Here is an 18,125-nt window from a genome sequence, read left to right on the forward strand (position 1 = left end):
TAGTAAAAATACGGGCTCCCTTGATGCGGTCAAATAGCTCAGTGATCAACGGAATGGGATACCGATTCTTGATAGTAATGGCATTGAGTCCACGAAAATCTATACAAGGGCGTAATGATCCATCCTTCTTTTTGACAAAGAAGAACCCAGCTCCAGCGGGCGAGGTGGAAGGTCGAATGAACCCACGCTGGAGGTTCTCCCGTATATATTCAGAAGTAGCTTGAGTTTCAGGTAACGAGAGTGGATAGACCCGGCCCCTGGGAGGAGTCTTGCCAGGAAGAAGATCAATCGGACAATCCCAAGAACGATGAGGAGGAAGACGTTCAGACTGAGCTTTATCAAAAACATCGGTAAATGAAGCATATTGAGGAGGGAGTCCCGGTGAAATAGCTGAGATGGAAGCTTGCTGTACCTTGAGAGGAATGACTTGGGAAAGGCAATGATGGTGACATTCAGGCCCCCAAGACGTGACTTGAGGGGTGCGCCAGTCAATCTGGGGAGAGTGACACTGAAGCCATGGAAGGCCTAGGACAATCGGACTTGTCGTAACAGGAAGAATTAAAAACGATATCTCTTCATGATGCAGAGCACCAATCTGAAGGGTTACTGGAGACGTACTCTGGGTGATGAGACCGTTGATGAGACGTGATCCATCGATAGCCGTCACAGTATTGGGAGTTTTTAAGGTAATCATTGGTAGAGACCATTGATTAACTAACGATTTGGAAATAAAATTTCCTGCTGCTCCGGAATCAATCAATGCCTGTGACTCAAAGGTCTTGGTAGCAAAGGAAATAGTCACATCAAAAGCGCAGACTTTAGATTTCATAGACGATGGAGAGGACTCCAGGGACCCTAACTTCACCTCTCCAGAACTAGTTAGGGCCTGGCATTTCCCGATCTCTTAGGGCAGGAGCTGAGAACATGAGTGGAATCAGCACAATAGATACAGAGTCTATTCTTGACTCTTCGTTTCCTCTCCTCAGAAGATAACTTGGAACGTCCTATCTCCATGGGAATCACAGCGGGTGACACTGGACGAAATTGAGGGTTAGAGCGAAAAGGTGCTTTAGCAGAAGTCGTTTTCTCAGCCTCTCTTTCACGAAATCTCATATCAACACGATGGCATAGAGAGATCAAATCTTCAAGTGACAAAGGAAGCTCTTGGGTAGTCAGTGCATCTTTAATTTTATCGGAAAGCCCCTGCCAGAAGGCGGCAACTAGGGCTTCAGTGTTCCACTGAAGTTCAGAGGCTAAGATCCTAAATTGAATGACGTACTGGCCTACAGTATGAGATCCTTGTCGCAGACGGAGAATGCTGGAAGCAGCGGAGGTCACACGACCTGGTTCATCGAACACACTTCGGAATGTAGAAATGAATTTGGCACTATCTTGTAATATTGGATCGTTCCTCTCCCACAGAGGGGAGGCCCAAGCCAGGGCTTGTCCTGAAAACAAAGAGATAAGATAGGCCACTCTGGAACGATGGGTAGAAAAATTTTGAGGTTGGAGCTCAAAATGGACTGAACATTGGTTAAGGAAACCCCTACAAGTTTTGGGGTCTCCATCGTACTTTGACGGAGTAGGCAGGTGAAGCGTGGAAGCTATAGACACCTGGGATGGCAATGGGGAAACGGAGGAAAGCACAGGAGCTTCAGTAGTAGCTGTCACAGTCTGTCCAGATGTTCCTTGGGAGGTTAATGACTGATAACACTGAAGTAACAGCTGTTGGCGGGCATCCTGTTGCTCCACACGGCTAACCAGATGTTGCAGCATCTCTTTGGCGGTAGGTTCCACATCTGGGTCTGTCATGGCCTGATCTTACTGTCACGGGCACTAGGAGTCTTTACCCAGGGATCACCAGATGGTAGGCTTACCAGAGCAATGTAGATGGTAATAGGGTACTCTGGTAGCTGGGTGATCACGGAACATGAAATGATGGCCGATGAGATGCTCAGGAAAGTCTATGACTAGCAACACTGGTAATAATGAGGTAATGATACACAAGGAACTGTATGGACAAGGACACGTGAAGGTAGTCAGTGGTCTGCGATAGCAAGTTGTACCACTGCTATAGTGAGGAGGAATGTCCAACAGAAACAAGGAGGTGATGAGAGTCAGCGGTCTGCGGGTAGCAAGTTGTACCGCTGTCTGAGTGAAGGAATGGAATCCAAGTGGAGGTATCCAGGTAGTCAGTGGTCTGCGGTAGCAAGTTGTACCACTGCTATGTGAGAGGATAATGGAACAGGTGATACCGGAAACAGGGATCAGTGGTCTGACATCAGCAAGTTGTACCACTGAATATATATGTGAGGAGGTGCACGGGGGAAGACTGCAACACAGGATATACACAGGCACCTTATACACGATCCACAGTAATATGCACAATATAGATATATATATATGTAAATGACTGATCAGGTCTGCAATCTAGAAAGTCTCTTGAAGTAGTCCAGCACAATGATAACACAGTCAATGATGGCAATAGACTCAGCGGATAGCAGACTCCAGAGAGAACCAAACACAGTCCAGCAAGATATGCAATACACAGCACAGTCAATGAGAAGTATGCATACCGTGGTTCAGCAGTAGCAGTCAGATGGGATTGCAGCGGTACCTGAGCGGCTGGAGGCCGACTGGATAGGAAGTCCCTGGATAGGTGAAGCAGCGGTCTAGCAGGTGCAGCGCACAGGTGAGTAGACCAACAGGGACACGAATCCACAGGAGTCAGCAACACGTGGAACTGGACTCATAGGAGACCCAGGAGAATGGAGATGATCCAGCAGAGGGTAGTAGATGAGATACAAATCCAATGCTGACAGGAGGGTAGAGACCAGTGGAACACGTGAAGGCGTGGAGAGTGGATCAGCAGGAGATGGACGATAGCGTTGACCACCGCAGCAGGACTCAGCGGCACACGGAGGTAACCAGTAGCAACCACAGGAACCAACAGCGATGGGAAACAGGAGTGCAGCGCAGGGCAGGAGCTGTTGATCACGAAGTGTAACAGATGGTAATGAAAGCGGCAGTCTCGAGGAAGTCACAGCAAAGATGAGATGAGACTATAGTGCACAGAGGCAGCGGATAGTAATCAGCTGGCAGTCACGATGTTGAACACAGGCGAGTTGCAAGCAGGAGACTGTAGTGCACAGAGGCAGCGGATAGTAGTCAGCTGGCAGTCACGATGTTGAACACAGGCGAGTTGCAAGCAGGAGACTGTAGTGCACAGAGGCAGCGGATAGTAGTCAGCTGGCAGTCACGATGTTGAACACAGGCGAGTTGCAAGCAGGAGACTGTAGTGCACAGAGGCAGCGGATAGTAGTCAGCTGGCAGTCACGATGTTGAACACAGGCGAGTTGCAAGCAGGAGACTGTAGTGCACAGAGGCAGCGGATAGTAGTCAGCTGGCAGTCACGATGTTGAACACAGGCGAGTTGCAAGCAGGAGACTGTAGTGCACAGAGGCAGCGGATAGTAGTCAGCTGGCAGTCACGATGTTGAACACAGGCGAGTTGCAAGCAGGAGACTGTAGTGCACCGAGGCAGCGGATAGAAATCAGCAAACAGACTTGATGAGAAGCAGGTGAGTGAGGTAAAAGCTGGAGTGCACGGAGGCAGCGGATAGCAATGAGCAAACAGTCACATTGATATAAAATAACGTTGAAGTGGTGTAGAAGACTGTAGTGCACGGAGGCAGCGGATAGGAATCAGCAAACAGTCATGATGATACAGTTGATGGTGGAAGTGGTATGGAACCACAGTAGTAGAAGTGGTTTGGAAACCACAGGAATCAGCAGCGCTGAATACACAAGTAATACAGGAACACCTTCAGAGACTCATGAGGAATGAGACTCCAAGATCAGGCAACGTGGTAATGACCACAGGTGCTTAATATAGGGAGGTTGCCTGATCTGCCAATTAAGTTAAAGGAGTATACACTGAAGTATAGAAAAGGGCTGCGCATGCGCAGACCCTCAGGATGGTGGACGGCCACGGTTCCTAAATGTCCGGGAAGAGGCACTCACGGTCCGGTGAGTGACAGTTGCAAGTCAGAGAGAGGGTTGTGAATTACTGAGTACAGAGCTGGGAAAAGACCAGGGGGTAAATGTATCAAAGTGCGAGTTTGCCAGCGTGTTTAAATTGCGGCAAATCGCGGGTGTTTACCCTCGAGTTTTGAAAAAAAAACTGGAAATGTATCAAGCTGCGATTTTGACACTCATGTTCAAATCGCTGGTCATTTTGGGCGATGTAAACACTCCCGAGTTTAGCTAACTCTCCTGTGTTTGGCAAACTCTCCTGTGTTGTAACAGTGAGTTGTCAACACATCACTGTTACAATATGCCAAATTTGTGATCAACATGCAGTGTTTTCCAATTTTTAATGATAACATGCTGAATGAACTTAGATTTTTTTGTTGAAAGTGTTAATAAATGTAACCCTATCTGATCCCTTGACCTATAATCAATCCTAGATACTTTGTAAGAAATATTAATAATTTTCCAAATTTTCATAGCCCCTACAAAAGCTGAAATATATTTGAGGCAAGGTGCTCCAAATTGCAAAACAAAAAACCCTTATCCAGAAAATCAAAAATCCCAAATAGAGTATTTCATCTACTCTTACCATTCTGAAATACAAACTTCTCTCCTTTATATCACACCAGTGATATTGATGTTTTCATGCAGATATTAAACTTATACTACAAAATGTGACCCAGACAAAACATCACCTCTTCCTTGACCTTTTGTCTATTTGTCACATAAAACAACAGTGTCATAGTCGTCAGTTGTGATTTGTGTAGGTTTACAGTCCTCCTTGAGTGTGATCATTGGTCATTGTCACAGTGTCATTATTTAAATTGTACATATATAATAATAATTTGAACAACACAAAGTTTATAAGTAATTATTTGCAGATACTGTACAGTGAGCATATATATGTAAGTGAATGAAATATCGCTTTCCAAACTTTTATCATATAGATAAGAGACGTCCAAACTCAGTTCTCAAGGGCTACCAACACTTCATGTTTTCAGGATTTATTTAATTATGCACAGGTGAGTTAATCTTGTTGGCTGGGTGAGAAATTATCCCACATGTTTCTACAGACAGAAAGCCAGAAAACATGAACTGTTGGCATCCCTTGAGGACTGTGTTTGGACCCCTCTGATACAGACAATACTAATAGGATACCATTTTAAGCATTATTCAACTTTTTTTTTTTTTTAGTTTTTTATTACCAGTGTTAAATTCATCAAGTATACTGATAAAAGAACTATTATAAGAACATCTTTTATAGCTAATACTTTTGTTTGTTATTGCGTAGCTTATAATATAGTCAAAAAATACACGGAGTGAAAGAAGATGTGAAATTTTAATAGTAGTAATTTCCCCCATGGTAGCCATAACTAGTGGGTTAACATCCTACTCATCTGAGCATAGATAGTAAAAGAACACCTGAGGCTATATAATGTGACTCCTTCTTTTCCTCTGTGTCTTGTTTCCTGTCTCTCCATCTGAACAAGGCAGAAGTTAGTTTAGAGAAATTTGTTATTTCATCTATTCATGGCTTACCATTTGTTACGGAAAAGGATCCAGAAGGTCTTGGTGTTGCTTCCGTTATGGACATGCAAACGAAGACGAGGGGTGGCTCCCTGGATCCTATTGCTCTACTACAGTTAGTAGATCCGGTATGGCAGTGAAGACAGCATGCATTGGAAAGTGCATGAGTGGAACATAGCGCATGAATAGGAAGTGTTTGAAATACTCCAAAAGGCCCTCTATATCGCTAGGGCTTCAACAAAGCCTGCAGTATGGAGCCAGAACTACTGTTAGGTGTACACAGTTCTGCCTTCACGAGCAGTACACGGTGAAGAGGGACATACCTCCCAACTGTCCTAAGCGAAACAGCCACCCAAATTCAGGACTGCCCCACTAGTTTCAGGACAGTTGGCAGACTGTCCTGCTCTCTCCTACCTGTTCTTGTCACTGTCAGCACTTGTGGCTACAATTTTCTTTAGCTCATTTGCTGCTTGTCTAGTTCCTGGAATATTGGAGGCCCTATTTGGAGAACAAAATGGGTACATGAAATTTAGAAACTTCCAACCAATAATAGTATCTACATTTGATAAATAGACCTATTTCCCTCCAACTATCCCTGACATTAAATTTAATAGTATTCCCATTTAATAAATAAACCTATTTCCCTCCCTCCAAACAGCCCCAGCAATAAATTAAATAGCATTTACGTTTAATAAATATAACCATTTCCCACAACCATCCCAGGCATTAAATAATTCATAATCACTTTAAATAAATAGACCTCATTTTCCCCAAACAGCGCTACATTCAACTAATAGATCACAAACCACCCAGCAATAAATTAAAGGTCCAATCACACCATCTTAACTTCATAGGCCCCACTATTAGATTAAATTGCCCCACCATCAACACAAATAAAATAGCAATACACACACACAATACACTGACCACACACACACACACACACACACTACACTGGCCCCTCACTCACACAGACAGTATATATGCCCCTCACACAAAAACACACAGTATATATGCCCCTTACACACACAGACAGTAAATATGCCCCTCTCTCACATACACAGTATATATGCCCCTCTTTCACACACACGGTATATATGCCCCTCTCTCACGCACACGGTATATATGCCCCTCACAAACACACACACACAGACAGTATATATGCCCCTCACACACACAGGCAGTATATATGCCCCTCACACACAGAGACAGTATATATGCCCCTCACACACACAGACAGTATATATGCCCCCCACACACAAGACAGTATACATGCCCCACACACACACATACAGTATATATGCCCCTTACACACACACACAGTATATATGCCACTCACACACACACACCATACTTACCAACTTTTCGGGAGAGGTTTCCGGGAGAAGTGGGCGCTATGGGGGCGGGGGCTCCAAAATGCGCATCAGTATTGGTCCAAACGCCGTTGGTGGGGGGAGTAGGGTAGTTAAAAAAAAAAAAAAAAACATACTCACGTGATCGCGGCGCCGGCGTCCCTCCTCTCTGCTCCGCTGTGCTTCATTTCTCCAGACTGACTGAATGCATTTCAGGATCCAGACAAGCCGCAACTAAAGAAACCAGCAGCCACATGTGGTAAAAGTGAGAAGAACAGGTAGGACAGAGCAGCATAGTGTGTGAAATGTTGTGATTCTAGTAGGGACAATGCCAATGTTTGGTGAGTGTTTGGTGAGCCCAATGGGCGCAGGCCAAGACTGAGCTCTTTCTGTACACACTGCATTCTTCCTATACTACACAAGGGTGCTAGATGTCCTGAAAGTCAGGAGTGCTAGGACAAATGTCACGCTCCGGGGAATTCAGGACCTAGTGATTTTGTTGTGCTAGCCACGCCCCAATGGCGCATTTCCACGACCCCAATTGTGTGACCACACCCCTGAATATTTTTTTTGCTTACTCGTCTATAAGGGGGGGGCCCATCAATTTTTTGTACCAGGGCCCTGAATTCTTCTTGGCAGCCCTGTATATGCCACACACACACAGTATATATGACACACACACACAGACAGTATATATGACACACACACACACACACACACACACTATATATGACACACACACACACAGACAGTATATATGACACACACACACACACAGTATATGACACACACACAGTATATATGCCCCCCACACACACAGTATATATGCCCCCCCACACCCACACACACACACACAGTATATATGCCCCGCCACACACACACACACAGTATATATGCCACACACACACACACAAAATATATGCCACACACACACACACACAATATATATGCCACACACACACACACACACACACACTATATATGCCACACACAGACAGTATATATGTCACACACACACACACAGACAGTATAAATGCCACACACACACACAGACAGTATAAATGCCACACACACACACACAGACAGTATAAATGCCACACACACACACACAGACAGTACACACACACACACACTATTAATATAACTTCCCCCCCCCCACCGCACTTACCTTTCTCCATCCGCGTCGCGCGCTCTGCACTTCTCATTCTTCCGACATTGGACTGCACCAATCACATGGTGCGCGTCCCATGTGACAGAAAAATTCTCAGTGATAGGCAGAATGCTTGGCCTATCACTGAGCGGGAGGGGGGCCGGCCTGAAACACACTTTTTCTGACTGGCCTGGGGGACACATGCCCTCCTGCCCCCCGGGCCAGCCCACCCCTGCTTGCATAGCCTGCTTCCTAAAACATGTTATTGTATATTTTGTATAACTTCCCTTATTTTCCCTTTAGATTGTAAGTTCTAGGGAGTATGTCTGTCTAATCTTTTGCTTCAGTGTACAGTATATCGCTGTATTGACATTGCAGATGTGCTAGATTGCTGCAAAAATCAGATTTCGTGGGACAGGCCATATTACTGGTGTTATGCTCCCATGATATAATCTTTGAATTTTGCTTCATCACTTCGCATTTTATTGGTAAATTAACATTTTTCGAATTTACAGCCTGTGAATAGAGATTGGACGACGACAGAAAATTCATTATGCTGAGTTGTGTAGTTGTAGCAGAATTAGCAACACTTATGGCCAAAATCCACTAGCGAAATTTCACAGCCAAATGTGGAACAAAATGAGTATTTTGTGGAACAATTATGGAATTTCCCATTAATGCTGTATTGCAGAATAATTGAGCATTTGAAATATATGGGACACTACAGTATTATTTCTAATATCTACAATATAGCGTCTTCTATACTAATGAAGGTATAATGTATTTTAAAATACACACAATTTACATTGCGAAAACACATATACACAAAAAAAAAAAAATATCAACTTAACACATTGACACACAAACATAGATAAAGATACACAGAAACAGGCACACAATAACACATAAACATATTTTTTATAATACTCTTTTATTTGTATTTATTTAGTAATCTACTTTTTCTGTTTCTTTTCTAATTCATTTGTGTTTAGTTTAAGGATGACCGGGCTCGGAATTGCTAAATACGAACAGCCCCGAGCACTGTTCGGGTATTCCCGGCGGACTCCAAAATTCAAAACGAGGCGTTTCGTCATAATCCCGCCGTCGGATCTTATGAGATTCAGATTCTTTATATTCCCCGCTTGCCGCCGCCATCTTCACTCGGGCATTGATCAGGGAAGAGGGAGGGTGTGTAAGGTTAGGTGTCTTCTGTTCTGGTCATTCCGGTGGTTCTGTCCTGGTCAGTCCAGTGGTGGTGTCCTGTGCTCTGTCCTGCCCAGTCCAGTGGTGCTGTCCTGTGCTTTGTCCTGCTCAGTCCAGTAGTGCTGTCCTGTGCTCTGTCCTGCTCAGTCTAGTGGTGGTGCTGCCATTATTCCAGTGGTGCTGTCCTGTGTCCAGTACAGTGGTACTGCTATAGAAGTTCACTGATCCTGCAGTATAAATCCATTGGTACTGCAATATAATAACTGCGTTCACTGATCCTGCAGTATAAGTCCATTGATACTGCAATATAATAACTACGTTCACTGATCCTGCAGTATAAGTTCATTGGTACTGCTGTATAACTCCAGTCCAGTGGTACTCTCCTGTGCCACATATAATTTTTAAAGGCTTTGCCGAGTGTGTGTGGTTTAGGGGTACGCTCTCTTGTGCTGCATATAATGGAGAACCAAAATTTGGAGGATAAAGTAGGGAAAGATCAAGAACCACTTCCTCCTAATGCTGAAGCTGCTGCCACTAGTCATGACAACATAGACGACGAAATGCCATCAACGTCGTCTGCCAAGGCCGATGCCCAATTTCATAGTAGAGGGCATGTAAAATCCAAGAAGCCAAAGGTCACTAAAATGATCAAAAAAAAGAAATTAAAATCATCTGAGGAGAAACGTAAACTTGCCAATATGCCATTTACGACACGGAGTGGCAAGGAACGGCTTAGGCCCTGGTCCGTGTTCATGACTAGTGGTTCAGCTTCACCCAAGGATCTAAGCCCTCCTCCTCTTCCCCCCCTCTAAAAAATTTAAGAGAGTTAAGCTGTCATCAACAACACAGCAAACAACTCTGCCTTCTAAAGAGATGGCATCACAAATCCCCAAGGCGAGTCCAAGGGTGTTGGTGGTTGCGAAGCCTGACCTTCCCATCACTGTACGGGAAGAGGTGGCTCCTTCCACCATTTGCAGCCAAGCCCTCTGCATATGCTGGAAGGATCACCCACAGTGCAGTTACAGATTTGGATAATGAAGGTGTCAATGTTGTACACCGTGAGGAGGATATTGATGTAGCTGGCGCTGAGGAGGAACTTGACGAGGAGGATGCTGATGTGGTTATCTTAAATGAGCCAACAGGGGGGGGAAACAGTTGTTGTCCATGGGACGAAAAAGCCCATCGTCATGCCTGGGCAGAAGACCAAAAAATCCACCTCTTCAGTCTGGAATTATTTCTATCCCAATCCGGACAATAATTGTATTGCCATATGTAGCTTATGTAAAGCTGCAATAAGCAGGGGTAAGGATCTTGGCCACCAAGGGACATCCTCCCTTCTACGTCACCTGAAGACCCTTCATAATTCAGTGTTTAGTTCAGGAACTGTGGCTAGGACCGTCAGCAGTCCAGGGACACCTAAATCCCTTGGTCCTGTTGTATACACACCAGCAACACCCTCCTCGTCAACTTCCTCCACGATCTCCATCAGAGATAGTCCTGCAGGCCATGTCACCGGCATGACTGAGTCCTCTTCAATCCGGGATTCTTCCGGAGGATCCTGCAGCGGTAAGCCTACTACTGCCGCTGCTGCTGTTGCTGCTGGTAGTCGGTCATCTTCCCAGAGGGGAAGTCGTAAGAACGCTACGTCTTTCACCAAACAGTTGACCGTCCAACAGTCGTTTGCCATGAGCACAAAGTACGACAGTAGTCATCCTATGGCAAAGCGGATAACTGCTGCCTTGACAGCTATGTTGGTGTTAGACATGCGTCCGTGTCCGCCATCAGTGAAGTGGGATTTAGACGGTTGATGGAGGTATTGTGTCCCCGGTACCAAATCCCGTCTAGATTCCACTTCACCAGGCAGGCGATACCCGGGATGTACATAGAAGTACGAAAAAGTGTCCTCAGTGCTCTGAAAAATGCGGTTGTACCCACTGTCCACTTAACCACGGACATGTGGACAAGTGGTTCAGGGCAAAATAAGGACTATTGTCACGGGCACTAGGAGTCTTGCCCAGGATTTCACCAGATGACTGGGCTTACCAGAGTAGTGAAGTTCACACAACGGTCCTCTGGTAGCGGGGTGACTAGCGGAACAAATATCACAGCAGAAGGAGAGAGAATGCCAATAAATAATAGGAAAGTCAGTGACTTGCAGCAATCTTTAGTCAATAAATCAGCGACTAGCTGATATAGTGGAAAGGCAGATTTGAACACGGAGATCAGGATGGACGTGAGTAGATGCTGGGCGGTAGCAGGGAAGTCAATGGTCTGCGTACAGCAAGTTGTACCACTGCTTATGGTGAAGAGACTTGTCCAGGTGCAGGTAGGTAGCGGGGAAGTCAGTGGTCTGTGTATAGCAAGTTGTACCACTGCTTATGGTGAGAAGATTTGTCCAGGTGCAGGTAGGTAGGTAGCGGGGAAGTCAGTGGTCTGCGTATAGCAAGTTGTACCACTGCTTATGGTGAGAAGACTTGTCCAGGTGCAGGTAGGTAGCGGGGAAGTCAGTGGTCTGCGTATAGCAAGTTGTACCACTGCTTAATAGGTGAGGATGTGTACAAGTGTTGATGAGTGGAAGCATACAAAGATAATAGGATGCAGACACTGAGAGCACAGAGGAACTTGATCCCAATAGGTATGCAGCGTATCCAACAAAGTCTATATAACGGTATGTGTGGCGCTACTTGGTAGAGACTTGCTCAGCACAGATATGCAGGCCAATAATGGATAGTCAATCACAGTTATGCATATAACGACTGAGTAGTACGGTTAATTCCAAACACGTATGCAGCGTAACAATAACAGTCTATAGCGGGTATGGATACCGCTGCTGAGCGTGGAAACTTGTCCTAGCGGATATGCAGAGTAAACGTAGAAAGTCAAGAACAGATAGGCATACCGCTATTCAGTAGAACAGTCTGTCCACAGGGAGATGCAGGAACTGCAGAGACGCTGGACGGCAGAGACGAGTGTAGGAACCACAGGTGTGTAGATCCGGTAATCAGAGTCCAGCTGAGGACACAGGCAGGAAACAGGAGACTCTAGCAGGTATGGAAACCAGCGATGAGTAGCACAGGGAATCCACAGGAACTGAAGACACTAGTAGTACACAGGAGATAGTAGCGGGTATGGAAACCAGCGATGAGTAGATCAGGAATCAGCAGGAAACTGAAGACACTAGTAGAACACAGGGAACACCTTCAGAGACTTACAGGGAATGAGACTCCAAGATCAGGCAATGAGGTAATGCACACAGGTGCCTTAAATAGGGAGTTGCCTGATCAACCAATTTGGATTAAAAGCAACAGTCACAAGAGTTCTTGGGAGCTGCGCATGCGCAGTCCATTAGGATGGCGGACGGCCGCGGTTCAGGATAGGTGCCGGCAGGAAGGCTAGGGAGCCACACACCAGCGCAGAGGCACTCACGGTCCGGTGAGGGACAACTATATGACTGTGACAGCCCACTGGGTAGATGCATCGCCTTACGCAGCAGCATCAGTAACAGCATCTCCGAAACGCCTGCTCGTTCCAAGGCAGGCAACGTTGTGTATCACCGGTTTCAGTAAGAGACAACCTCTTAGAGAAACTGAGGGAAATAATCTCGCAGTGGCTTACCCCACTTACACTCTCCTGGGGATTTGTGGTGTCGGACAACGCCAGTAACATTGTACGGGCATTACATATGGGCAATTTCCAGCACGTGCCATGTTTTGCCCACACAATAAATTTGGTGGTGCAGCATTATCTGAAAAGTGACAGGGGTGTGCAGGATATGCTTGCAGTGGCCCACAAAATTGCGGGACACTTTCGGCATTCTGCCACTGCCTACCGAAGACTGGAGCAGCATCAAAAACGCCTGAACCTGCCCCGCCATCACCTCAAACAAGAGGTTGTGACGCGCTGGAACTCCACCCTCTATATGCTGTAGAGGATGGAGGAGCAGCAAAAGGTCATTCAAGCCTACACAGCCACCTATGACATAGGCAAAGGAGTGGGGATGCGCCTGAGTCAAGCACAGTGGAGACTGATTTCCGTGTTGTGCAAGGTTCTCCAGCCGTTTGAACTTGCCACACGAGAAGTCAGTTCCGACACTGCCAGCTTGAGTCAGGTGATTCCCCTGATCAGGCTGTTGCAGATGCAGCTGGAGAAAGTGAGGGAGGAGTTGGTAAACCATTGCGATTTCACAAAGCATGTAGCTCTTCTGGATGAAGCCCTTCGTACGCTTTGCCAGGATCCGAGGGTGGTGACTCTTTTAAAGTCAGAGGAAAACATTCTGGCCACCGTGCTCGATCCTCGGTTTAAAGCGTATGTTGTATCTCTGTTTCCGGCGGACACAAGTCTACAGCGGTGCAAAGACCTGCTGGTCAGGAGATTGTCATCTGAAGAGGAACGTGACATGGCAACAGCTCCTCCTTCATTTTCTTCAACACCTGTGGCTGCGAGGAAACAGCTGAGATTTCATAAACGACCTGCTGGCGGGGATGCAGAGAACATCTGGTCCGGACTGAAGGACCTGCCAACCATTGCTGACATGTCTACTGTCGCTGCATTGGATGCTGTCACCATTGAAAAAATGGTGGAGGATTACTTTGCTGACACCATCCAAGTAGACATGTCAGACAGTCCTTACTTTTACTGGCAGGAACAAAAGGCAGTTTGGAAGCCCCTGTACAAACTGGCTCTATTTTACCTGAGTTGTCCCCCCTCTAGTGTGTACTCCGAAAGAGTTTTTAGTGCTGCAGGGAACCTGGCCAGTGAGCGGCGAAGGAGGTTGCTTCCGCAAAATGTGGAGAAGATAATGTTCATAAAAATGAATTATCAATTCTTCAATCAAGACCAGCAATGGCCTCCAGAGACTACAGAGGGACCGGTGATTGTGGAGTCCAGCGGGGACGAATTGATAATGTGTGAGGATGAGGAAGTACACACTGAAGGGGGCGAGGAATCGGAGGATGAGGATGAGGACGACATCTTGCCTCAGTAAAGCCAGTTTAGTTTGTACAGGGAGAGATGAATAGCTTTTTTTGTGTGGGGGCCCAAACAAAGCAATCATTTCAGCCACAGTAGTTTGGTAGGCCCTGTCACTGAAATGATTGGTTTGTTAAAGTGCGCATGTCCTATTTCACCAACATAAGGGTGGGCCAAGGACAATTCCATCTTGCACCTCTTTTTTTGGCATTATGTGCTCTTTGGGGCCTAGTTTTTCAAACTGCCATCCTGTCTGCCACTGCAGTGCCACTCCTAGATGGGCCACGTGTTTGTGCCGCCCACTTGTGTCGCTTAGCTTAGTCATCCAGCTACCTCGGTGCAACCTTTTGGCCTAAAAACAATATTGGGAGGTGTGAGGTGTTCAGAATAGACTGGAAATGAGTGAAAATGAATGTTATTGAGGTTAATAATAGCGTAGGAGTGAAAACAAACAAAAAAACAGGATTTTAGTAGTTTTTATGCTTTTTTAAAATAAAATCAGAACCCAAAACCTTGAGGGGGGTGTTTTGGCAAAACCCATTAGAACCCAAAACCTTAAGGTAATCGGAACCCAAAACCCAAAACACCAAAAGTGGCCGGTGCACATCCCTAGTTTAGTTTACAGTAGTTCTTGTACCCTGGACCTTCAACTCTTCCAATAAATGTAGATGACATACTTGTTTGCACTTATAAATGATCCCCATCAGGGTCCGAGCATGACATAGCCGGGCCCCATAATGAAAGTTGAGGGAGGTCCCTGATCTGCTCTTCTGAGTGTCCGCAGGGGGTCAGCAAATGAGCAATGAAGCCCCGTGTGGGACCCTTTGGTTCTGCCACTAACCCCCATTGTTACTCTTTCTGCCTCAGACAGCTAAATAGTTTGGTTTTTGGTCACAAAATGTACAATCAGATGTTTTATACAGGTATCTTCCTATTGTTAACTTTAGATTTTGGTACTTTAAACACTAGAGATTTTCAGCAATCTCATTCACCGAACAATCTTTAAGAGGTCTATTTTCCGCAAATCCTAAAACTAAGGGGGAATTCAATTGTACGCGTTACTCGTGAAAGTAACGCAGCCCTCGCACTATTACCATTACTTCGGATATAGTGCACATTATTACCGTTAGTACGGTAATTTCAATGCTGATTTTTGCTCGCAGTTCTGAGAGCAGAGAGCAATAATAGTGTGCGGGCAGCGTTACTTTCACGAGTAACTTGGCCCATTTAAATTCCCCTCTAAGAGTAGTTTTAAAACACATTTTAAAAGATGTTTATAGTGCACATTTGTTTAGTTTTTGGTGTCTATTAGATTTGTTTTGGTGCATTTAAAATGTAGCTTTCAGTTTGCAAGGCTAAGATATAGTAGAACAAGACAAAATGACAAGGTTAAAATGTAAACAGTGTTTTTTTCTGTTCTTTCAGCATGTGAGACTGAAGCAGCAAAAGTTTATCAGAAATCTGTAGAACAATATTTGCAACCTTTCAAAGACCACATAGAGGATTTTCGAAGCAAAGGTAAAAAAACATTGTCATGTAATTACTGAAAAGGTGGGATGTGGTGTTAAATACAAGAAAGACATTTGATCTATTTTACAGAATATGTGGAAATATGTATTTATTGTTAACTGTTTTTTTTTAATTTTAGCTGTATCATTTGCATTAGCTGCAGGGCAGGTGTAAGTGCTGACTGATAGTGATGACTAACACGACGAAGTCTTTGTATTAAAACCTACATTTTATTGCGTGCCACTAGATAGCAAATAAAATGTATATGCAAGAAAGATTGGATATATAGAAATGCATTTTATGTACAGTATGCATTTAGAACCTCCAGATTTTTGTATTTAATGCAAAAAAAAAAAATTAACGCTCTTCTATAATAATTAGAGTACTAGAAGTTGGTCATTTATTTTAGGACAGCGTACTCAAAACCAGATTCAAATGGAAATGTATCCTGAATACACTGAAGTTCCTTGCTCAAGTTATGTGCATGTTGCTTTGTTAGATGAATCAGGCCTAAATTACAAGTACTCCATGGGGAATGTTTAGGGGGAATAAACAGTTTTACACAATTTATAAAGGTAGCAAGGGTCAGCGGAAACATTGCAGGGGTGGGGAAAGGTTTGTAGGATGGTCTACTATAGTTATCCAATGGGCAAATTGCACATTAAGTAATTTGCACCACCGTCAACAGACAAATATTAGAAATTTGCAGATTCAGAGAGTCTGTTTAACAGTTTTTTTTACCTGTATCAAAAACATGCAGATTATGCTTGCCATTAATGCCTTTTTCTTAAAATACTCCATTGCAGACTTTACAATGTGTAGGTTCATTTTCCAGTTTAGGTAGAGGCAGGATAGAAAACACCCTTGGGCAGTAAATGAGGTAGTTCCTACTCTGTCTTTGAATTACTTCTCAAGTTTTCTCTGAAAAGCTTAATATATCAAACATGGGTGGGAAACTGAGCTGCCATGGAGTATTTTGAGGAAAAGAAATCAACTAAGAATAATTAATATTTTTGCTTTTCAGACCCCCATGTCAGCCATTACAATGGGATGTACCCAAACAACAGAGTAGGGGGCGCTACTTAGGAAAAAACTGCAACATATATTGCTGCAAAATTTTAATTTATTCAGTGAATGTATGGAGTTTTTCTGAGATCCTGTAGGAATCCCAAGCAGTTGTTATGTGCCTCTAAATCCTTCTGTCCTGGATAAATGTCTGGAAATTTCACTTACCAATTCCAATGAATGTAGTTTTCTTTATTTTTCATCAACAGGCTGTGGACAAATGGATGGCAGTATAACACTGTTTAATGTGAAATGTAGACCCCAGTTTTAGAAGAAACTCTGAATTGGTTCTAAGTACTACTTTATCTCTGTAGATATTCATTAAAGGTTCTTTGCACCACAATGCTTGTAATTCTCCTACCCTGTGGGGAGAAGTAAAATCAACTAGGAACACCACCCTCAGTGTTGGCCATCTCAAAGAAACTTTGAAAAGTCAGACATAGCGTTGAGCACTAAATTGAGGTCACGTGTGACCACAAAGTACATAATGGAGGTGTCACGATCTGCCTGCTACATCTCCCTTTTGAATGCTGCTTGCATCCTGCAGCCCCTGTTTGTTTTGCACTGTGCTGTATTTGTGTTTATTTTTATGTGCTGCAGCAGTACCTTCATTCACCAGAGGTGCTGCTATTGTGCCCTATTTGTGTGCATTAGGGGTTAACCTTGCTGTTCACCAATTATTTCATGCACCTGGGTGTTCTCATTTCCCCTATATATACCTGTCTCTCCCAGCACACATTGCTAGTCATTGATGTCATATCCTATGGTTTCACCCTGTGATTCTTCCTCCTGCATTGTTCCTGTGTTTATACTGGATCTCATCATTCATTCTGTTGATCTGTTTCATAAGTGAACCTGGGACTTACCTGTGCATTTCCCTGTATATGCTGCCTGGAATCTTCCCTCACCTTCCATTTACCTGCAACTACTGAATATCTGGTATTTCTGCAAACTTATGATTTCATCACCTGTTTATATTTGCCAGCAATAAACATTGTTTGTTTTTTCACCTATTCATGGCTCCTTAGCGGTATTTCTACGTTGTTTTGTGACAGTATGACCAGCCGAAAATAAACAGCTTAGGAGTCAGGTGAAAGTTTTGTTTTATTCCTGGGACCTTTTCTCTGCAATCAATTTTTCATTTGTTTTCTGCAACATGTCTGTTTCACCAAACTTGGAATTACCACTGCTACAAACTTTACAAATGGACATTATCTTGCTACGCTCCCAGCTGGCTAAATTTTTTACGTTTCTTTTGGACCCACTCAGGAGACTGTCAGATTCTGTCTCTCCTAATTCAGAAGCTGCTGATCTGTCTCA

The 18,125-nt window shown here is 44.4% G+C and overlaps 1 protein-coding gene across 2 annotated transcripts in view; it reads left to right on the plus strand.

The window, feature by feature from the left end:
- The window catches only part of FMN2 (formin 2), a 423,082-nt gene that overhangs the window by 364,756 nt on the left and 40,201 nt on the right, over nucleotides 1-18,125 (plus strand). For both annotated transcript variants that reach the window (XM_075203416.1, XM_075203417.1), the window contains one exon: nucleotides 15,657-15,749. In XM_075203416.1, coding sequence (XP_075059517.1) covers nucleotides 15,657-15,749 — 93 coding nt within the window. The remainder of the gene's footprint in view (nucleotides 1-15,656; nucleotides 15,750-18,125) is intronic.

This window comes from Mixophyes fleayi, chromosome 3 (assembly GCF_038048845.1).
Source record: "Mixophyes fleayi isolate aMixFle1 chromosome 3, aMixFle1.hap1, whole genome shotgun sequence".
In the NCBI taxonomy this organism is placed as follows: Eukaryota; Metazoa; Chordata; class Amphibia; order Anura; family Limnodynastidae; genus Mixophyes; species Mixophyes fleayi.